Raw genomic sequence first — 24,241 nt, forward strand, 5'->3', positions numbered from 1 at the left:
TCTTAATGCTAATAAAACCTTTAATATGCTCTCTTGATGTGTTAAAAATTTATGTTTTAGGGTACCAGAAGTGCTTTGAGAACTGAACACCTACCTATTATATAATATTGGGAAGCATTTTATTATTTAGCCTTTGTTACTCGTATCCTGTAATTGGAAATGTGGTTTATTTCTCATAAAATTTTTTTCTTGAGGAAAAGTTTATTATTTTAAATCTTAACTAGCATGTATAGTTCTTTTTTGAGAGTTCAGCACCTTAGCCTTTGTCTAGCTAGGTCTCCAGAGATCCTAAGTATTAGGTATTTATTAGAGGATAAGTAGCAAGAGAAAAATTTTGAAACTGATCATGAGTAGTGTAGATTTGATGTGCAAGTTAGTGGAGAAACTGAAAAAGAGATTTTGCTAGATTTTTGTGTTAGGAGTTGATGTGGTCATGATAGCAAGCTTGACCATACAATTTTTAATGCATTGTGGAGGCAAACAGAAAAGATAGGATTTGGCTGAGCATAAATGAGTAATTTTATAGAAATAAATGAAGAATGATCAAAATTTAGATAGTCTATAGATGAAGAAGTAGCAGAATTAGTTATGATTCAGTTGAAGGAAAGAGGGTACCTTTTTTTAGATGCTAAGACAATACCTTGAAATGTGTAGACTGATATGCTATTAAAAGAAAATGAGGCATATCTAGAGTATTTTTTGCTCTTTGCCTCCCCAGAGTTAACTTTAGGTTAAAAGAAACACTCCAGCTAATAAGATGTGGAATCACAAGGTATGAACATTTGTGTTTCATTTTAATTCATTGTAAATGCATTGGAAAATTTTGGGGTTAGTCATTGGCAGCTTTTTTTTTTAAAAAGTGTTTTATCACTTACTACAAATAGAACTGTTTTTTAATCATTCAGTATTTAAGAAATATAAATATTTGCACATATCTTAGATGGAATGATCCTCACCTTCTTATCCTCTTAAAAAACAGGGTTTGGTAATCAAAAATGACAAGTCTTCATTGACTGCTAATTTAGTTAAATGTTTTTGTCTGAAACATATTCAACAGATACTAAGGCATCCATTTTACAAAATAAAAAACTTCATAAAACTTTAAAGGATAAGGAGCTATGTGAATAGAATATATGTATTCTTAAAAATAATTAGATTCTAAACTTCCATTTGCTAATTGTTAAATAAAAGGAGCTTATATTTATTTTATCAGAAAGTTGGCAACTGCAGAACTCAGAACACTGGTTCTCAGACTTGAGCATGCATCGGGATCACCTAAAGGGCTTATTAAAATATAGATTGCTGAGCTCCTTTTTTCTTCATCTCCTTTGGAGTTTTTGAATTATCACAAGTGGAGCTGGAGGATTCACATTTCTAACTAGTTAAAATTTTGCATTTCTAACTAGTTATTTATTTGCATTTCTAACCCAGATGATGCTGATACTACTTGTTGGTCCAGGAACCATACCTGAGAACCAGTGGCTTAGAAAATTCTATTCCACATTGCCATGCCACACAGAGGAATGTATGATAAATGTAAAATTCCACATATGAATGAGTGTTTTCATAAATGTTTCTGGTGGTCATGGGTACATAAAATTATCATTTGAAATTTCTTTTAATATCTTGGTTCATTCGGTGTGTGCTTTTTATTTTAAGGATGAAACACTAGTACACTGTAGTCTAAATGAGCTAGAAGATGCAGCACTTACTTTTCCAGTCCTTTTCCAAGATGTCATTTATCAGGTAATTAAAAACAATTTTTAACTTGATTTTTAGCCTGTTAGATAATGTCCTGAACCAAGAAATCTTTTGTAATTTTGTGTGTGTAAAGTTTAATGTGTTTTTTCCTAATGGATTTCATCAATATATTACTGATTTATTAACCCAAAGTAGCATCATGCTAAATAATTACATAAAACATTAAATGTTACCCAAAAATGTCAACTTTTTTAACCCAGTGATCTCTGCTAGTTTCATAATCTGTTTGCCAGCAGGTGGAGGCAGGAGCACTGACATTATAGATCCCCAAGAAGAACTTGCCAGGTTAACACCTGGTGTTTTGCTTTTTGTGGTTTTTTTTTTTTTTTTCCCAAAAAATCCAGTTAGTATAAAGAAAACTCATTCCTTGTTGGTCATTTTTATTTCCTTTTGTAGTAATATGGCCTGTAGATTGCAGTTTGGTATATCTACTTTATATTAATCACAGAATTCCAGGACACTTCCGCTTATTGCTTTAAAAATCTGGGTAAAAGCATTTCTCCCTCATCTGTGTTGATGGACAAGTAACCATGCAAAATGCAAAGATCATTTACATTTCACTGTAAATTATGTGTGTTGGCCATAGTTTTTTCTTTATGTTTGAGATTTTCCTATCATAAAATTTCAATTAATTTATATGAATACACTTTGAAAATTGCAAAGTGCCTTTCTGTGTTGGTGGTGGTTACTTAATTAGCATTACCTTCATACATAGCAGTTGTTGAAGGGTTGGGAAAGGGTCAAAAAGTTTGTTCTTTGTCAAGAGGAAGCCAACTCAAGGATTAAATAAAGCCACAGAACATTTACTGTGTGAATGATGGAAAGGTGTTCATGGTTGTTTGTGCTCTTAATAGGCAGTTAGAATATGGTATAGTTTTCTTGGCACATGATAGTTACTGTCTTTTGGGGATCGAAAAATTTCAGAGTTAAATAGAAGTTTGTGGTTCAGGATCTGCTTTACCTACTTTATGAGTCGTAAGAGAATTTATTTTAGCAATTCTTGTTAGTTCTGGTTTAACCTAGATAGGCATTGTAGGCATGCTAATATTTGAATACTATATTCATTTCCCTTCTATGGAGGCTTATTTTAGTTCTGGCTTTTGATTAGAGAATGAGCAAAATATACATAAAAATAAAGGATTGTAAGATTTTTGTATTTCTTTTTAACTGGATATTATTTGGCTTAAGGTAATCTCTTTTCTTAATAAGACCTTTTTTGCCAAATGGGTTCTTTTTTAGTTCACATCAAGGACAGGAGGCTTGTGGCAAATATAAATAGTATAGCAATATCTTAGTTCTCTCTTTTTAGCTTGATAACCTTGGTTTTTGTTCAAAATTGCATTCAGGCTTTGAATTTGGAAAGGTGTTATTTGAAAAATATTAAATAATTATTTTGGAATGACTTTTCTTAAGCTTTCAGATTTGAAATTTGTTTCTTGCAGATAGTTTTGGTTTGTTTATGTGATTTTTAATAGTTAAGAAACTTGGAAAGTAGTTGAGTTTGATTCTTCCCTTTCATGAGCATTTCTTTTTATTGTGACCATAAAATTGAATTTTTTCTTGCTGCTTCCACCATTTCTGCCTTAATTCTCTTTCTTTTTTTTTTTTTTGTAAAGTTCTTATTATTTTTATGTGGCTCTGGATAGTTATCTTATTTTGAATAAAAGTCTTGTAGCAGTGCATACAACTGATACTTATAAAAACCATATATGTACTGCATCTATCTCTGGAATTCAAAGAACGCTTTTTCTTATATATTCTGAGTTACACTTTCTGAAACTGAAAAATAAATGATCTAGCCTAATTAGGAGCAGTGAGCAGGAAGTTTGAATCTTATAAGTTACAGAGACGATTGCATTTTATTATTATGATTTATTAGTTACTACGTCATGTACAGAGTTTAATCCCCCTTCAGTAAAGTTTTGAGGATGTCCATAGTTAATATTCAGTATAATCCCTTGGATTTCTGGTTTTGGCATAGCCATTCTGCTTTTTTAAAAAGAACTTTGAAGAAATCTTGGGTTAGGGTTCCCCTAGTTTTCAGACCAGCAAGCTCCCTTTAAACAGGGAATGATGTCTTTTAAACTTTCAGTGGTGTTGTCTCCATCTACTGGCAAAGAAGAAATATACACAAGGGTCTGAGATGATCTAAGAGATTTTGGAGAAACCACATTATTAGGTAAGATGTAACTTACATATTTAACCACTGCAATATAATGTGGCCCACTTAAAGGTAGAAACCTGTAAAATACTGTATATACTCTTAAAAAATAATTTATTGAGGTGAAATTCACAACATAAAATAAACCATTTTTAAGTGAACCATTCCATGGCATTTATCTATATACTCTCGAATCTGTCAGTTCCATAGCATTTACATAGCATAGTGTATACTCTTAAAAATAAACTGGTAATATTAAGGTAGGATTAGATTCTTCATCTGAATCAACACCAAGTGTCCTCTTGGGACTTATTTTAGTTTCTTTTTGTGGTAAGTTTGTTATGGTTGACCTATATTTCTACTTGTTATTTTTGTTTCTTTCAAACAATTTAAAGTGTAAATGGTTTTACCTATGTTTTAATAATCATCTATATTAGGGGTTGGCAAACATTTTCCTGAAAAGGGCCAGTTTTTATTATTTTAGGTTCTGCAGTCTCTGTTTCAAATACTTTTTCTGCCATTGTAACATGAAAGTAGTCATAGACAGTAAGTACATAATCAAATAAGCGTGGCTGTGTCCCAATAAAACTTTATTTACAAAAATAAGTGACAGTTTGTATTTGACCCACAAGCCATAGTTTGCTGACCTTTGGTGTAATAATTATGAGAGTATATACAGTAAATTTACATACTCAAATTCTAAGTGGAAGTAAGTAATAAAATGTTCATCAAAACTCTTATTAATATATAGAGAAATTTAAAACTGGATCCACTATAACCTGGTTGTGGGCTTTCTTAGTTTTTTCAGATGAAAGTTTAAGGGAAATTTAAGATGACCACTACTCACATTTAAAGATTGCCTGACTAATGGTATATACTCTCCTTTTGATTGATAAGTAGGACTCACTCAATGCAGGTGTCAGAATTTTTGAGCAGGTCGATTATTCAAGCCTCAATTTAGTACATTGAGTGTATTTGAATTCCATTTCTCTGGGGGATAAAAAACCCTAAAAGACACAATCAAATTAAAATTTAATACATGTTACTACTGGCACTATATGGATAGACAGATTGTAGTTTGTGTAGTTGGAGAGAAAAAGTCATTCGAAATAACTGAGTTTTTAAAGTGAGGGTATGGCACTCACAAGGGCAAAAGTAATGGATTTTTGTTTGAATGGGTCTTTTTTTTCCCCTTTAAATTGGTTGTTTTTCCATATTATTTTATAGTTAGTTATTGGGAAAACGTATTTATTCATAGAATGGTGCAAATGCATTTGATATCTGAAAAAACAAGTGCATGATCAGTTCCAATGCACATATTTAATCTTTATATTTAGCTTATATTGACACATTGTCAGGAAATCCATCTCGTGGTGTTACTCAGTTAAGAGGTCTCCACTGTATTTAGTTTCTGTTCCTGCAGATCCACCAATTCAAGACTCTAGGTCATCTCACTCCCTCTTCCATCCAGAAGATGACTTCTATCCACAAGCAGGACTGAATCAAAAGACAGATTTTTCACTTAGCTCTTGAGCTGAACCACCTCCTCAATGACCTTCCTCTATCTCCATCAAGAACTGGAGCTCAGTTTTTTGAAGATGTAATAGAGCTACTCAGCCCAAACGTGGCTAATTGAAGACAAAAAGAAGATGCCTCATATGTTTCACCACAGTACAGCCAAACGTAACTGTGCTGTCCAACTCCTCATTCTGTAAAGTATGGCAGGGGCATCTGATTTTTGACTCTGTTCACCAATAAGACTTTAGCCAGTCAGTGGCTTTCTGAAGATCAGTAAAATCATCAAACTTTGGGTCAGCTGTCCAGAAATCAGATTGTGGTAAGCACTCAAGGAGAGATAGGTTCCATAGGGAGCTACTTGCTAAAGGGTGCTTTGTTTTTATTAGTGGAGGTTGCTTTTATGGGAAAAGTTGGGGGGAGAGGTGGGTGGGAAATCATGTTAGCAAAGCTCCACCTCTTCCCCATTACTGTAGTTTGTTTGTTTTCTGGGAACCTTATAGCCTAGGATAATTTTCACAAGGATCTCATATATTTTGTACTACAGAACAAGAGGAATAGAGGGTCAGTGGCTTCTTTCTCCTCTCTATAGTCTTTCTTAGAAAAGTCACCATTATTTTTGCTTCATGAAGAAAAAGCAATCATGTAAATGAAGAGCTTTGTAGTAAATATCTAATCAAATTTTTCCTTCTCTCAGGCTCTGACTTAAATTGATACTAACCAAGAGGCATTTTGTTTTGACCTTCATAAAGCATAATTTTTGTTGTACAAAAGTAGTATGTATAATTGTGCCTTAAATAAAACATTTGGGGTCGTGGACACTTAGTTTTGAGGATTAATGTAATATTTTAGCTGGTAGGGAACAATATTTTGATAATTGTAGGTTAATATTAAAAAGTAATTTTAAAGGAACTTTCCTATCCTTATTAGTAAGTATAGTTAGTCATTGGTACTAATTTTTTCATTGTAATTATTCATTATTGATTTTTAAGGTTAAAAAAAGGAAGAGCTGAAACCTATAGTTATATGCTTCTCAAAGATGATAAAATGTATTTCATGAGGAATTCTTTGTATTCTTTTAAATGTATCTTAAAATTAGAGGCAGTTCGGGCGCCTGGGTGGCTCAGTTGGTTAAGTGACTGCCTTTGGCTCAGGTCATGATCCTGGAGTCCCTGGATCGAGTCGCGCATCGGGCTCCCTGCTCGGCAGGGAGCCTGCTTCTCCCTCTGACCCTCCCCCCTCTCATGTGCTCTCTGTCTCTCTCATTCTCTCTGTCTCAAATAAATAAATAAAATCTTTAAAAAAAAAAAATTAGAGGCAGTTCATTTTAAAAATGCATGGAAAATTCTTGTTCAATAGCTAAAAACGTTTTGCAAATTTAGGAGAGGTGACAGTTGATTACTAAGCATATTAAATTGTTTAGACAGTTTAGAATTTGTTTTTAAAGGCAGCATTTTTTGTTCTACTAAAATGACCTTTTTTTTTCCTTTTAAAATGACTAAATTTTATGTAAATAAAAACACAGCAATAGCTTATTTATATATACACACAAACATATATGCACACATATTTAAATAAACAATATATATAATGGCCAATTTTTATTTGAAGATTTTGCTTCGTTGCCAACTCATCTATATGAATACCATAAGCTTCACTTTATCCCATGTAGACTCTATAGGAAAATCCCTTTTCAAATTTATTTCTATTTAGTATAATGTTTTACAGAATCTTTTAGTTTGGGGGTTTTTGTTTTTATTATTTTTTATTTTGATGTTTTAGTATTTACCTATTCATTTCCAGAATTGGTCTGCCTACAAATACTATACCAGTATATATACTATATATCTGCTTGTTGGGACTGTGTTAAGCAAGGGATGTTACTATAATGTCACCCAATGGGTTATGAAGTTGAGGTCTCCACAGGGCCTACCTGAGCAACCCTCTTCTTTAAAGAGGATTTAGGTTCCATCTCTGTGCTCTAGTATTGATGCTAAGAAAATGTTAACTAACTTAAATAGTTAAGATATCAGCTGATGCAATTCATGATTTAAAAGTATAGACTGCTGCTGTACAGCTTTCTCTTTGAGTTGAGGTTACCCAGTTCTGCCCCATAGAATCATACTCATTCCCGCTATTCTCCTTATGACTGAGTACTTTTAAATAATAAGGTGGATAGTAATAATAGTTGGCAGTCTCAGTGTGCCAGGCACTCTTCTAGGTGCTTTACATGTATTAACTTATTTAATCCTCACAACAACCTATGAGGTAGGTACTGTTATTTTACCCATTTTATAAATGAGGAGACAAAGGTGTACAGAAGGGTTAACAAATGGGCAGAGTAAGTGTCTACGAATGATTAGATTTTTCAGTTATTTGTAGTATCTCATTCTTCACATTCCCCAGCTTTGTTGGTTTTCTACAGCTTTAAAGTCTTACTAATTAAATAAATAGCATTTACCAGTCATCTTTTTATTTAAAGGTGCCATACTCTTAAGTAGGTGAGTCCCACTGAATTGACTGTTTTTTGTTTTGTTTTGAACCTGTATCAGTATGGGGCACCTGGCTGGCTCAGATGGTGGAGCATGCCACTCTTGATCTTGGGGTCATGAGTTTGAGTCCCATGTTCGGCATAGAGATTACTTCAAAAAAGTTAAAAATTAAAACAATTTAAAAAGCTTTATCAGTATAGCAACAAATTCAGAGGATATCATTGAAAAATTTTTAATAAGATGTTTCTTTTTGGATATGTTAAGGTTATATTATCTGTGCTTACAACCATTTAGAAGTATTTTTCCATAGGGGCACCTAGGTGGCTCAGTCCATTAAGTGTCCGCTTAAGCATCCGACTCTTGGTTTCAGCTCAGGTCATAATCTCGTGGTCCTGGGATCAAGCCCCACATCAGGGTCCACGCTCAGCGCAGAGTCTGCTCGAGATTCTCTCTCTCTCTGCCCCTTCCCCTACTCGAGCTCTCTCTCTAAAATAAAATAAATCTTTTTTTAAAAAAAGACATATTTGGGCGCCTGGGTGGCTCAGTTGGTTAAGCGACTGCCTTCGGCTCAGGTCATGATCCTGGAGTCCTGGGATCAAGTCCCACGTCGGGCTCCCTGCTCAGCAGGGAGTCTGCCTCTCTCTCTGACCCTCCCCCCTCTCATGCTCTCTATCTCATTCTCTCTCTCAAATAAATAAATAAAATCTTTAAAAAAATAAAATAAAATAAAAATAAAAAAGACATATTTTTCCTTAAAAGATTTACATGTAAGGAATTTTTTTCTTCTTCACTTGCCCACAAAGTGATGGCTGCTTTGGGTGTTTTCTTCTTCTTCTCCCTCTCCTCCTCCTCCTCCTCTTTGTTTTTTTAGTCATGCTGAACTTAATAAGGTTTGGTAAACTAATAGAAATTATTCAGTTTATATAGCTTGACACTGCATACTTAGTCATGAATTTGAACTTAGACTATCACAAAATATAATCAATTTATAACTAGATTGTTATTTTGGTGGCTACTTTTATTAAATCTAGTTTTGCTTACCATTTATGTCCTGGTTGGACTATGTATATACACAATTATAGGCTGTTCTCATTGTCTTAATACCGAAGAAAGTATAGGCTATCAGGTATTGTTTATATGAAGGAATGTTGATGTACTGTTAATGTAATGTTTTACTATATATTTTTCTATGTAAAATTTAAATTTTAGCAAAATCAGTCCACAACAGATTATATACAAGATTAGTTCCATTATCACTATTTTGCATGTATTATTCTAGTAGATTTTATTTTTAAAGTTTTGTATTTTGAACATATTCATAAATCTGTATCTTTGCATAGTAGTCAGTCCTATTTAAGACATATCTTTGGGTATGGTATTTTTATATAATTTTTTCTTTATAGCATTCTGCATTTGGCTTTTTCAAAAGGTATGTTGTTCAGTGATGGAAGATTAAAATTTTGTAAAGAGAAGTTTGAAGAAGGATGGTTAGTGAAATACTAAGTAGAGAAAGAACATGGAAATAGGAAATTGGCAGCTCAGGACAGGAATCTTTGTGATGAGCAAGTTAGGAGAAGATAAATGTAGTTAAAAGCATCTGTGGAATAGATTTGGAAGCATTCTGGAATGCCTCTGTGCATTTGTTTATTTCTCTATCTCTGTGACCCCACACAATAAGTGATTGTTGTCTCTTTGTATTACACATATCTTACAACTGTTTTCTGTTTCCTACTAAACAGTACTTAGTGTTTGACTTCCATAGATTTCTGCTTTAATATATCCATCCAAATGACTTAGATCCTGCTGGCCTTGTATCTCAATTTCTATTTTTCTCTCTGAGATTTTGCCTTTGTAGCACAAAGCAGAACTTCCACCCCTGCTCACTGTTACCTTGTATCTTTCTATATTCTTTTTTTTCCCCCACTAACCACCTTAGTTTCTGTGTATATATTTTAATACAGAAACACCTTCCTGTTCAAATGGTGAATCTGTTTTTGAGGATAGGAGCTTCTATAGCTAACAATTAATTCTATTCTCATGGTAAGGAAACAGCCTAGCAATATATTCCCCCATCTTTAGTGCCACCTTTCATCCCCTGTAAACAAGGACATTTTTGAAAGTAATGTCAAATTTTAAGATGTATTTTTATATTAAGAATGGTGACAGTAGTAGAATGTATAATGAAGTTATAGTTTTGACTTAATCTGAAGTCATGTGTAAGAAGTTGGAAATGTCACCTTTGTATGGTGTTCGCCCTCCTATGCTTGGATAATATTGTTTACATAGAAGTTTCCTCTAAAATGGAAGTATGTTAGGGTTCAGAGGAAACAAATCCCAAATAACAGGGACCTTACTTAGCTTACTTTAGAGTATGGAGCAAGTGATAACAGATATTGAGAACAAATGAAATAATTTATATAAATGCAAAAATAAAGTATTTTGGTTATTATAAATGCATGATTAACTTTCTTAGGAATAAACAAAAGGCTTTGATGGTTCATAGTTCATCATCCTTGAGATGAGGTCATTGGAAAGAAGTATTGACTAAATTGATGTTTTTTTTCTTAATCATCACAAATCTATTTTTGAAAAGACCCATAGTTAATAAAAATGTTCTTTCCAGTTAAGGCAGTAGTAATATATCTGAAATCTGTCAGTTACTTGGGTTGGCCACAAAGTGGTACCAAATGTTTTTAGGATGAAAAATGTTAAAATTAATTAGAAGAGCAGCTCTAGTTAAATTTCTTGTGCCTTATCCTAAAGATAGTGAATTGATACCAAAGATTTGGTTATTTTTACTTGGTCTAGGGGTAGGGGTAAATGGCTTCACTTTGTTTTTGATTAGTCAAGAAATTGAAATAAAATGCCTGACTAATAGGATTCAAAACAAGTGTACTTTATCATTCTAGCCTGGAGGTAGGGGTAGTGATACTATTAGCAAAGTAACAACTGTTCAAAATTTGTCTTCTACAAATGATTAGTTTTTAAGGAAACTCAGTAGTTGTCCTTGTGTAGTCATATAGGCTTGCTTCTCTTTCTCTGTTTTGTCTATATTGCTTAACTTTGGGTAATTCTATTTCATTTACTCAACAGGTTTTTTTTTTTTTAATCAAGTATTTACTATATATTTGGCATTGTCTTATGCCCAAAGGGCTCTGGAAACTATAAAGATTGGTAGTACAATGGTCGCTACTTCCTAGAATCCTTTGCATGATTTCCCTGTTCTTCCCTAAAACATTCCCAGAACGAGATTTTTATCATTTTTGTGTGGATGTGTATTAATGACAGAATTAAATTTCATGAGGCCTAGATTTTGAATTTGTTGTTCCTAGTAGTTTGTTTTTTTTTTTAAATCTGAATCCAGTGAAATGTGGTGCATAGGTCTTCTATAAATATTTGTTGTTCGTGGTGTTTGAAGTTAATCACTGTTGAGTATAAAGTATAAAATTTTCTTTTTATAAAATTTTGTCACAAAATGAATATAATTTAAAATCTTCTGTAAATCCATTTTAGTGATTGCTCATGGTTTATAATTCTGTGCTTTTTGAATTCTAGAGTGTATTACAAGAGCTATATTAAATGTAGGCAAGAAGATAGACACATAGAAATAAAATAATGTATATAAGGCAGTTTTTTGGGTACTGTAGTTTTTCCTGATATTGCCAGTAGGTTTTGATAACTGGTATTTGACTGTTACATTTTCATTCTCGAGTAGCCCAGTAGCGCTAATTTAGATGCCATGTCTGAATCAGTAAATGTAGAACAAGATTGAATTCTGAAAAATTGCAGTTATTTAAACCCACCAATCCAGACATCTCTTTCTTGAACATTATTTATCTTAATAGAGATTTAAAATAAAGGTATTCTTAGCAGGTGATTGTTGAGAAGAAATTCTGAGTATAGAGGAAGGTCATTGAGACAGGTCAGCTAGAGGTGGACACACAGCCTGCCTAATAATTGGATGGATGCTACCTGGCTGGAAGATGGAGCTGATTGGTGGATCAAAATCTCAAAGGGAAACCTTCCGTTTTTAATTTAAATGTTTACTAAAATTATATTCCACGAAGTTCTATTATATTGTATGCTGCCATTTAAATATTAAAAAGTGACATCACCAATGATTATCATTACCCTGCCAAAAGATTGTTGTAAGTGATTTTGGGTTTATGAAATATATTTGGTTGAGTGGTACTTAGTGTACTTTTCTATTGAGCTTCTTAATTATATTTAAAGTTAGAACACAACATCTCTTATAAATAAGTTGTTTCTCTTCTATATGTCTATTTACTGAAGCCTGTCTTTGTTATTTCTTCAGGTTTACGTGAGATTAAGACCATTCTTCAGGGAATTCCTGGAACGAATGTCTCAGATGTATGAGGTAAACATGCTTAAGCTAATTACATAAGTATTTTTATTTTATTCAATATAGTACCCATATTTAGATCATGTATAATGATTACTTCTTTTCCCCTGAATTTGTAGATCATTCTTTTTACTGCTTCTAAGAAGGTGTATGCAGACAAGTTACTGAACATACTAGACCCTAAAAAGCAACTGGTCAGGTAAATTTAATTAAGAAATAGTGGAAATGTCTGTCACACTGATCTATGAAATTACTATGATTCTATTTAATTTTGATGGCCATTTTCAGTTGGCTGCATATATAGAGATTGGTTGTGTTGAATGGTGAAATGAATTTTTTTAAGCCCCCAAACTCTTTAAGAGTTCCTAATGATATAATTCCAGACAGACGTTCTTTAAAGGATACAAAGGTCAAATGTATATATTCACTCACGGTTCCATCTGTATCCTCGCTTCTTTTGGGACTGGGGGGAGATTGGGGGGTATGTGGAATTTTTCACTGTGTGCATGATACTTTCACTTCCTTATGTCTCTGAGATAATGCATGTTATGTCACCTTTTTAATGGCATAGAGGAATAAAGGTTAATTTTAACAGGATAAATTAAACTCTTTTGCTTTTTTCAAGAGCAAATTTGTCCTCCATGGAAAGAAAACATTACATGACTCTAATTGGAAATTGCAGTTGGTTTAGTCACTCAAGTTATCCTGATCTGGACTCAGTTCCTTGTGTGTGTCCTGAGCCAGCAGATGCAGTGTGTTCCTGGTTAGGTGGGAGTACCTTGGGTAATTTTAAAACAGTTTGAAAATTAGTTCCATTATTTCTGTCAAGTGAGATATTAAGACTGCTAGCAGTCTTGCTGCATCCTTTAAGATGCCGGAGTTACTCTTTGATGTTTTTGACCAAGAGCTGTGAGAGATGCCAGAAAAGGCTCATAAAAGCTTTAATGGCTGGGAATTCATTTTCCTGAATACTTTCTTCCATATTTTTTTAGTGGAAAATCCTAATTTCTACTGTTAATAGGACCTTTGTTATTGAGTGGTTGCAACTATGCTAAAAGACTTTTTTCTCATGTCCACACTTAGATTTTCTTTCTTGTAAATAGAACTGGGATTTTTTTTTTTTAAATCTAAAGGATCAGAATTTGTCCTTGTCACTTTCCATTTTATCTTCCATATAAGCAAGCATCAGATACAAAAATGAAAATGGTGTTTTCTATTCATGAAAGTATAATACATGCTCATTTTACCTAACTTTAACAAAAGTACACAAATGATTTTGCTTTGATGACTTCATTCATTCTGAAGATTTCTATTCAGCACCTCCAATGTTCCATGGAACAGTGGTGAGCAATACAAGCCTTTCCCTCTTAGAGCTTTCATTTTACTGGGGGGCAAGTCATAGTCATGGAATTATGATGTTACAGATTAACACCCCTCTTTTAAACTAGTTTTATATAATCTACATATTTGGGAGTTTAAATTTGTTTTATGTAGTTGTATTTGAATCATTTAAAACAGGAAGAACTTTTTGAATAGTATATTGAATTCATTAGAGTGCTTAAGGGAATTATGTTGAAGACAAGGTATACTCAGAAATTCCTATAATCTCTGAATCTCACGAGTCCAAAGGCAAATCTGATGACGGGCAGAAGTAGTTTCTTTCTAAAACTGCAAATACCTGCTACTGACCCTCAGACTCCTGAATAACTGGAGGGGTTTTAGTGTAATTTAATTGAAGTAATCATTAGTATCCACATACATATTCATTTGTCTCCTGTCTTGGGTGAGTTTGCTGCTATTAGGGAAGAAACAGTAGTAGTAACTTGCATTATGTGCTGCACCTGCCTCTCTAGTTGCCTCATACGTAATGTAAATGTTTATACAAATAAAAATGGAATCTTTTATAGGCCCAACCAGGACTTAAATTCTTTTGTCTGGTCTTAACCTTTTCAAAGTAAGATGGTCTTTAAGCCATACAGAGGTAGATGATCATTTAATGAAAAGTATTCTTTATAAAACGGGAGGAAGAGAACTATTTTTACTACATTTTGTCTGGTTGGAAAAGTGTCATCACCACTAGCACTAGTGTTTTTAAGGTTGAGTTTTTTTGTTGTTTTTAGAGCTAAGGCAGATTTTGTTGGTAGAAAATGCCCCTTTCTTGAAATTCCATAATTAAAAATACAGGTATGAGTAGGCCCTAACTCCTGAAAAATTGTTTAGTGGGATTAAGACACAAGGAAGCCAAACTACCAAATTATTAATGTATGCAAATGGAGCATTTCAAGGTGATCTGTATTAATTATCAGTAGTATTCGGAGACTAACATTTTGAGTGCTAAATGAGATGATATAATTATGACAGTATATAAGTATTATTATAAAACCTTTAATAGCTTTTTTAAATGATAATAGCATTTTTCAGTTGAGTATCATTGGTGAAACATCAGTTTACATTTGTAATACTTAAATCAGAATTCATCATTTCATTCAATCCTTGTTTTTTCAAATGATCATATATACACTCACACTAAAATAAAAGAAAGATGGGTGTTTGGGAAAAGTTGAAATGATGGAATCTTTTGGCCTCCACACCTTTCTCAAAAAACTATAAGGGAAACTAAAAACATTTTTAAAAATGCCAACACAGAAACATTCCTTCTTATATTTTCTATTCTGGCATGTACAGGGATAGGGAGGCTGTGTGGTCTTCTGGTTAGAGCAAAGGACTGGGAGCCAGGAGGATACTGGGTTCCAATGCGGGGCTAACCACTGACTTACTGTGTGACCTTGGGCAAGTCACTTGACCTCCTTGTGCCTCAGTCAACCATCTGGAAAATTGGTTAAAAAGCAGGACCTCGCTGACAACCAGATGCTGCATCTGAACTGAGCTTTCCTGGGTAAATAAATTACAAAAACAATTTACAGAGTTTTTAATCCCTCTTTATAATTTAATAATAACATTTTGGGATAAGCCAAAGTTCTTAAAGGCATGGTAATATTTGGTTGTAAGGTTTCAATAATTGCTAACATTTTTTAAAGTAAAACTGTAGCCCAAAGCTTAGGCTCACATTTATAACTGAATTTCCTTTTGAGAGAAAATAATAAGGCTTAAATTGTAAAGCCTATGGTATGTGTATATGTTTCAATATATGTTGTAATTTTTAGAGATTTTTTTTTTAGTTAATTTGTTTTTATTTTTATGTTTAGGCATCGGCTTTTCCGTGAACATTGTGTTTGTGTACAAGGAAACTATATAAAGGACTTAAATATCCTTGGAAGAGATCTTTCAAAGACTATAATAATTGACAACTCACCACAAGCCTTTGCATATCAGGTAGGAAGGGAGGGTTGCTAAACAAATTCAGACTGGGAAAAAATATATATAATGAGAACAGATGCTGCCAAACGGAATATGATGGGAGAACAGAATTTTCACTGATGAAATTTCCCTGTTTAGTGTTATCTTTTAGAATTAGAAATGCCAAATTGCTATATTCCTTGTGGAAACTTTTCTTTTAAATGAATTACAACACAGATAAAAATCTGGGTAATAAGTCTAAATAAGGGACTATAAAATATACATCAGTTAATGGTATTCTTAGCAGTTGTTAAGTAATTGTAAACATGTTTGAGAATTATAAATTGCTTAACCATGTTCTGGTATGTTTGCTTTGACATTCTGAAATAACTTCTTAGACTAATTTGTCAGTATATTTATACCCTGTGTCAGTATTTCTTTGAAATATAACTTGGGGGCGCCTAGGTGGCTCAGTTGGTTAAGCATCTCCCTTCAGCTCAGGGTCCTGGGATCGGGCCCCACGTCCAGCTCCCTGCTCTGTGGGGAGCCTGCTTCTCCCTCTCCCTCAGCCTGCTGCTCCCCGTGCTTGTGCTCTCTCTCTCTAATAAATAAAGTCTTAAAAAAAAAAAAAAAGGGCCTTTAAAAGAAATATAACTTGGACTAGAAATGAGGCATCCTTGCAAGATCTGTTTTACATTATGAATATGTTCATGTGATAGTTCTGAGATTTCCTTCACAATACATCTGTGCAGAATAGGGATGGTGGAAATTGGGTTGGATGTAGGTAGAACAAGTAAAAAAGTAAAAAGATGAAAAAGGAGAAAAGGGGAAAACTGCATATGGTATTGAAATATGTTTAATTTAGGTCATTGCTCACATTTTGAAATGTGTTTTTAAGAATTTCATATTGGTTCCTGGATAAAATCATTTCACTTGTCCTCCATCTTAAACACAGTGTTCTGCATAAATGTTAAAGACAACCTAGAGATTATTTACTATAAAACAAATACGGTTTGCATTCTTGTTTCTAGACTCCTCTTCAGTGAAATATCACTGCATCTGTTTGTTACATTAATGCTGTTTCAGGTTATCCTGCTATTTGTTGGGAATAAAACAATGAGATGTGACACAGTCCGTGTGTAAAGTATAGGCTTTCTGGTAGTGTTCTTTTTACATTGGCAGTACCCCTTCATTCACAGTACCTTGCATTGACTAATAGTAGCTATTTCTTGAATCAGTCAGGTAATATTTTGAGTTACGTTAATGCAAAACTTGTTTCAATGGATCTTTCTTGTTTAGTTTCATATGCACTAGGAAGACATTATGCAGAAAAACCAATTAGGCTTTGATGTATTCCTTAACATCTGTCTCTTGCACTGTGGAGTTGTTGGAATATGACAAGCAATAACTTCGATGGCATTCCTTTTCAGAGGAACTTATATAGATCAGTATTTCTTAAGTATCTGTTTTTTCTCTTTCAAGGTTTTTACAAACTAGGCAAAATGTAAATTAAAAGAGGATTTAATTACTTATTTATCATTTTAGCTATCTAATGGAATCCCTATAGAAAGCTGGTTTATGGATAAAAATGACAATGAACTCCTAAAATTGATTCCGTTTCTGGAGAAGCTTGTAGAACTGGTAAGTAGATCTTAATTTTCTTTCTCTGTTTTGCTTTTGTTGCCTCAACTCTATTGAAATAAACCTTTTTAATTGCGTTATGTGTACTGACATTTTAAGTCAACTTGGTGTGAAATTAGGGCAAAAGTTGAAAAGAATTACAAGCATTTTCTAACCTTGTAAATTATATTAAAATCATGCTTATCAGTATTTAAAAATCTGTAGATTGGGTGTTTTTATTTCATTGGGCTTCTTCTTGCAAGTCCCTAAGTAGTAGTATTAAATTGATTTCACTTTGCTTTCATTGTTGAGGTCTAGAATTCATGCTTATGCTACTAAAACTTTATTCCGGGGTTATTTTTTCCTAATATATAAAGTAGAGTTCAGTGGCTTAACACTTTTGCCTGTCTTTTTGTTTTGCCTCTTAGTGCATAATCATTCTTTACAGAATTAAAACTTGAATGACAGTTCTTTTTTTAAATCTAAATTTAGTTCTTAGCTAACTGCGTCTGCATAGTATCTTTGTATTTGGCAAACAAAATAATACAAGTTGTAAAATAAATAGTGTATTTTCTCTGCAAAGGAAAAATGTTCCCAATGTTATGAGGGTCATATTTTTGAAATTACATGGCTTTTAAAATGTCTTTTTCTCCACACAGAATGAAGATGTTCGACCTCACATCAGAGACAGATTTCGCTTGCATGATTTGCTGCCCCCAGATTAAGTACAAAGACTTGTCAAATCACTGAAGGGGGAGAGAATGCAGGACCCTTTTGGACTAAGACAAAAACATTGCCATTACTGTTGAAATTTTGCATTTTTGTACCCCGTCTTGCTTTTCTTATCTTTGGTGCCCAATAATAATCAAGGGTTACAGAAAGAGACTTTATCTCAGATTGAATACACACAGTAGGTAGGCTAAAACAGAAGAGTCTTTAGAACTAGTGCAACTCCAGTGAAATTTTTTTATGTACAGGACATCTGCAGTTTATAAAGAATTCTGTTTCTGCCACCAGCAGTTTGACCTGTAGTCACACAGGATTTTATGATAATAACAGAGATGAAAATGGACTTTTATTTTCTCTCTGTTTGGTGCTCTAAGTGGGTTTGTAGCCACTTTTCTGTTACTTTAAGATTCTCATTTCAACAGGAATGGCCAGTAAAAGTTGTTTTATTTTTCCTGTTAAGGTTTATAACCTTTTTACATTTTTGACCTGTATTAGATTAGATTTTCATTATGCATTCCTTTTAGTTGAGGCGCTTCATAGTTTTCTGGAAATAGTCAATTTTTAGTTTTTTATTATACATTTGAATGGCCGTTTTCCTGCTTTGTCTGCCTGCATATTGTATATTTGTTTAAAAATATTCTCTTTTAGTCCATGTAAGTTTCATTTAGAAAGACATGCATTTATATTTTGTTTCTGTAATATTCTACTGTAGGTGAAATCTTTTAAAAAAAAAATCAAAGGACTGGGTAGATAAGAATATATGAATGACTAATATTCAAAAGATTTAAACCATTGTGATGGCATGTGTTCCCAAATGGTAATATCTTGCAATGGCACACAGATTTAATGGATAAAGGTATACCTCAGACTTCACTGTGCTCACCAATCTTTGAGGAGAATGAGTTTGGTCACCTGTTGGGCTTGATTTGGTTACTGCTGCCTTTGGTTTTCTCCAGGAATGAAGTATTCAGCACAGTGACTCAGTATTTTTAGTTATTTTGCATGGGCTGGTAGTACCTCTGTTATGCTCTTGGTTACAATCAATTTAAAACTCTGTGTAACAGTCTTGGTACCTTACAGTAGCTATGCATAATCCTGTGGCACAGTAAACTCCCAAGCCACCAATGCAGTTAATATGCTCTCATAGTGGTTTTCTATGCTATATGAAAATAGTCTTCAAGCCTTGGTTCTCTAATGCAGCTACCACAAGAGGTTGATATTTTTATAGTGGTGTGTAATCTCCTTTTCGGGAGGCTTTTTATGGAAGGTAGAATTTGTAAAAGTTAGTATGCTTTGCCTCTCAACTGCATTAACATGCCACAGGCTCAGACTGTTTTTGTGTAAAGGATGTCAAAGAACGGCACTTTTTCTAAAGAGAAGTTTGATATTTTGTATGCTTGTTAAGAAAGTACAGTATTGGAAATTAAAGGTGGACAACTGATAATTGAGGAGTATGTCACTTAATTTTTTATGTATATTACCTGTTTACTTGTACAACTTATTGTACAAATTACATGCAGCTTCATTTTCAAATGAATCCTTAAAATAAGGAAATCTTTTTAGGAAAACATTTAATTTTTGTATTTTTGATTTTAAAGGCATGAGTTATGTCAATTTTCAGTGTATTAATGAAGATTTTAACTTTTCATCAGGTTGAGTGTTTTCTTACTATATTATCTGTTGTGTATGTAGTTAGCATATTGTGTCACTGAACTGTTTAAAAAATCTAGCATGTAGAGCAAGCCTGTTTTGTGGAAAATCCTTACTCATTAAAAAAATAATCATGGCAGATTTTCTGCAAAAAAAAAAAAAAAAAAAGCAAAACATTTGCAATTCAGAATACTGTTTTTTTTTTTTTTATTTGTTTGTTTGTTTTGGTTGTTTTTGTTTTAATTTAAAGAAAGGTATTTTGCTTGCAGGAAAAAATACTCCAGATTCATTTTAATGAGAATCTTTGAAATGTATTTATCTTTAGGGCATCTGGGCATCTTTATGCTGTTTGTCTTCTGTCTTTCTTGAAATAAAATGTACATACGTTACCTTTACATATGCTCTTGCTCAAAATTGTGAACCTAGTTACATTTCTCCTTGCTCCCCTTTTATGCTCAAACAGTAAAACCTAAAACCTATACAAGATCTAAGCTTTCAGCATGCGTTATAATTGCTGAAAGCTCTTCTGATTAAGTAAACACAGTCTCCAAGGGCTTTCCCATAACTGAAAGGGAAATGTAAGCTCCTGTATTGTTGTGCCTATGGGCACTTTAAAGTAAACACCAACTTTTAATCATCTTTTATTAATGGTAAAGCTGTTCTCAGTCCCATGCTAGGAGAGTTCTTTAAGTCAACTGACAAAGGAATCTCGCATAACAAGATTCTGTAAAGGAATAAAGAGAAATTTTATATGGCCTGAGAAAATTCCTTCTTGAGACCAATTTATTTTTCTTCATTACTCGATTTGAGTCATTTTAAATTTGTTGTTAATACAAAATTTAAAATAATTTGTGAAGAGACAGTTACTCAGTTTCCTTCCACTTTAATATGTTTTACCTTCTCGTTACCCCTTCTGTTCTTTAGCTCTTGGTAAATGTTATCTTAAACACTTCCATTTAGTTAAGTGGAGGTGCCTATTTTGTGAATTGAGATGTGCCCAGCCGCTTCAATTCAGGCAGGAAACATGAACTCTTTAAAAACTGACTGTAGGAAATGCAGGAGAGATGGATACCTAATAAGACACAGCAAAAGTGACCTATTTACACATTACATATCTGAAGTACATATTATAATTGTGATATTTCCAGTGATAAATGTCTGGCTTTTAAGACATTCTTTTAAATATTTGTATTGTTAGGATGTTTAAATCAGTTGTGTTTTTTTAATTCTATGTAATATATGTAGCCCTAATCAGATTTATATCACCATATTTCTCTTTGAGTCTTAAAAGAGTTGATAACGATTTGAAACCATAATTGTTTTATATTAGCTAGTATGTATATTTATTTACCCGATGGCTTTATCTTGTTTCCCAAAATTGGGGGGGGGGGGTGTTGAAAGCATTGTAACTTCTATAAATGGCTATTTTCTTGTACCTGTCAGTGAAATGGATGTGTACATTGTTTTTTTATATTTCTCTGGTTTTTCTGGTTTGTTTGGTTGTTGTTACTGTTGTTTTGTTTTTGTTTTTTGTTTCTGTTTTTAGTGTTAAACATAGAATGGTTTAAAAAAAAGTTATCTTTGGCCAATGACTTTTTCAGCTAGATACTACTTTCATTCAACCTTCTAAAGAAGTTCGTTTTCATTTTTTTGTTCAGTCAACTTGCCTGAAAAACAGAGACTTCATCTCATCAGTGAAGAAAGCATTTCATTATTCCTACAGATCTTTACAGCGAGCACAGAATACTTCATAAGGACCAGATCTCTTCCACATCTTGTGTCAAACACATAAAGCTGAAATGTAAAGGACACTGAAGCCTTCATTTAATTGTACTAACATGATGGTGTTATATACCACATCCTTAGCTAGTTAAAGTTTTCTGAACTGACTTCTCTTTGTCTTCCTAGGTATTTATTTGTTATCTCTTTTAATCTTGTGTATCTAAATTAACTTAGTTAATAGTTACCCACTGAATTACTATGCCAAGCAACTAGGAAAGAATGTTTATTTTATTTCCCCTTATAGGGGAAGAGTGGACTGGGAACAAAAATGTATGGGCCAAAAGGCCTTAGGTTGTCATTCATTCACTTTCTTATTCCTCTCATGAGCTATATTTGAGTATTTTTTGTGCTAATATGCTTGATTATGTCATTACTTTTCATATCTTCCCAAGGTGAAAACCTGCTAGGAACCTGTATAAAACACATCTTAAAATTTCAGATTAAGAACCACAAAACTCAGTATCTTATTTAAATGCCACTTAAATTATTATTGGAATCCAAGTCTCACTCACTAGGATACATTTTTATAAAATGTTTCTCTGTATCTTGAATTGAAATCACTTGCCCAGAGGCAAGAGTTCTGGGGATATAATGTGTTTGAGAAATTTTTAAAAGGGGTAAGAGAGTAGCAAGTTTATATTTAGTTACTTTTTGGTTTTGATATTAGTATTTTAAAATACATCAGCGGTTCCCAAACCTCAGCATTAGAATTACTCTGAAGAGCTTATGAAATAGATTCCTGAGGTCTAGCCCCTACAGAATTGTCTCAATGGATCTAGAGTGGGGCCTGAGAGTTCTGTGTTTTTTAAAAAGCTCTCCAAGTGATTCTAATAGCCAGCTTTGGGAAATCACCGTTTTAAATAATGTGACAGTGGTTTGAGAGTAGGCAACTAAATAAAAGTTTACCAGACGTCTCTGTGGTAGTTTTTTGTTGGTGTTTGTTTTTTTTCAAACTGGGATCAGATTTCACAGAACTTAATCAAGATATATGGAGGAATAATAAAGAAGATTCAGGCTACTGCTCATTATCATTCTTGTCTCATACTTTTTAAGAGTTTGCATTTCTAGCACTTGGAAATAGTTGATCATATATATACAGCTGAAGGACATCCCTGAATGAGACCATTATATATATTAACTGTAAAATATTTCACTATTTTTTTATTTTATAAATCTTTGTAGAAATAAGCAATGAAATACTACTTTCATCTTTTGAAATGGGATTTTTCAAGGCAGTGTCCTTTTGGCATTAAGGTAGGGGGGAGTTAATATTCTCTCTGCCTTTTTCCATGTGAATCAATATAAAAGTCATGGATATTTAAAAATCTCAGTTTAATTTCTACATATTTACTATGCAGTATAGCCGTGAACAAGTAATGTAGACTTAGTTTTCTCATCTTCAAATGCCCTGATCACCCTACCTCACAGGGTTGTTGTGGGGATAAATAAAACTTTTATGGAAGCACTTTTCTTTGACGATATTTTATCAGCCATTAGAATCAATATCTAACAGCTTATATTTGTATAGTGCTTTTTTTGTTACATGATTTTTTTCACATTACTTTCCTCTTTGATATGTATCTTCAGGACATACAGGTAAGGTACACAGAATAGGTTACAGACAGGAGGAATCACAATTTCTGGAACTACTGTTTGAGGAAGTAGAATAAAATCTGAATAAAGGGGTGAATTTTGAAAAGGAGATAATGATGATAACCAGATTACGGTGAAGCTAAAATGGAGGAATTTATACTTGATATAATGGGCAAAATAACATGAACCAGCATAACTACAAAATAGCACTCTGGTTCCACCCCAGTCTCTGTGGTGAGACTTTTTTTTCCATCTTTATTGAGTAAAGTTGATACTGTGTAAGTTTAAGGTATACACTGTGATGACTTGATACATATATTGTGAAATGTTTACCACAATAAGGTTAGTTGACACATCCTTCACCTAATTACCATTTTTGATAGGGTGAGATGAGAACATTTAAAGTCTACTCTGATAGCAACTTTCAAGTACACATTTACCACACTGTTAACTACAGTCACTGTGCTGTAAACTAGGTCCCCAAACATCAGATCCTCATACAACTGGATGTCTATCCTTTGGACAACATCTCTTCATTTTCCTCAGCCCCTGGCTGTGATGGGGTATTTGATGACTATTTTCCCTAAGCTCCCATGGAGTTTAGTGTACATACACATTTGAGAGTCCCTGCAGTACCCCTACTGTAGCCTTTAGAAATAAATGACTTCAGGTGAATAGCTGACTTGGGAGTTTGGTTAATAAAAGGGTCGTTCAGAGTCAAAGAATCTGAATCCAAATCCGTAAGTATTCATTAACTACTAGACAAAGTTTTCTGAGCCTTGATTTGTTCTCTGCAAAGGGTGCACCAAGATCTACCTTTCAGAATTACAAAGATGAGACATGTCAAGACATAAACTGTAAGGCAATGTACAAATAACTACCACAATGGAAATGTTAAAGCAGGTAGTTCTCTTGAGGATATGCAGGAGATACATATGCGCAGTGTCTGGGGAGATGTCTGAAGCTAGAAGGGGCAGGAAAGGGCAGTGGAAAATCATGGAATTGTAATACCGCATGTCTTTTTTTTTTTTTAAGGAAAACATGGGCAGTAGGGTACATTCAAATGAAGACAGGAAGTAATAATGGAGAGGTCACCTATGAAAATATATTTGATGAAAATATGCTGAGTGTTAAGGAAAAAGTGGGTGATGAGGAAACAGTACTGAATGGCTTGAGAGATCTGGTGAGTAGTTGGGGTAGCAGGCTGATATAAATGAAATGAATTCATCTTAGTGGATGAACCAAATGAACTAGATAGAGTTTTAGTAGCTACCACAT

At 33.4% G+C, this 24,241-nt stretch overlaps 1 protein-coding gene and 1 long non-coding RNA gene across 4 annotated transcripts in view; one reads left to right on the top strand and one right to left on the bottom strand.

The window, feature by feature from the left end:
* Positions 1 to 19,731, top strand: part of CTDSPL2 (CTD small phosphatase like 2) — a 76,622-nt gene extending 56,891 nt beyond the window's left edge. For all 3 annotated transcript variants that reach the window (XM_034994477.1, XM_034994476.1, XM_034994475.1), the window contains exons 8-13: positions 1,660 to 1,746; positions 12,245 to 12,307; positions 12,412 to 12,491; positions 15,499 to 15,625; positions 17,135 to 17,230; positions 17,869 to 19,731. In XM_034994477.1, the coding sequence (XP_034850368.1) occupies positions 1,660 to 1,746; positions 12,245 to 12,307; positions 12,412 to 12,491; positions 15,499 to 15,625; positions 17,135 to 17,230; positions 17,869 to 17,934 (519 nt within the window). In that variant the 3' untranslated portion in view covers positions 17,935 to 19,731. The remainder of the gene's footprint in view (positions 1 to 1,659; positions 1,747 to 12,244; positions 12,308 to 12,411; positions 12,492 to 15,498; positions 15,626 to 17,134; positions 17,231 to 17,868) is intronic.
* LOC118003429 overlaps positions 1 to 24,241 on the bottom strand; it is a 72,142-nt gene that overhangs the window by 40,704 nt on the left and 7,197 nt on the right. The window lies entirely within an intron of this gene.

This window comes from Mirounga leonina, unplaced genomic scaffold, assembly GCF_011800145.1.
Source record: "Mirounga leonina isolate KUSES-001 unplaced genomic scaffold, KU_Mleo_1.0 Mir_91, whole genome shotgun sequence".
Taxonomy (NCBI): Eukaryota; Metazoa; Chordata; class Mammalia; order Carnivora; family Phocidae; genus Mirounga; species Mirounga leonina.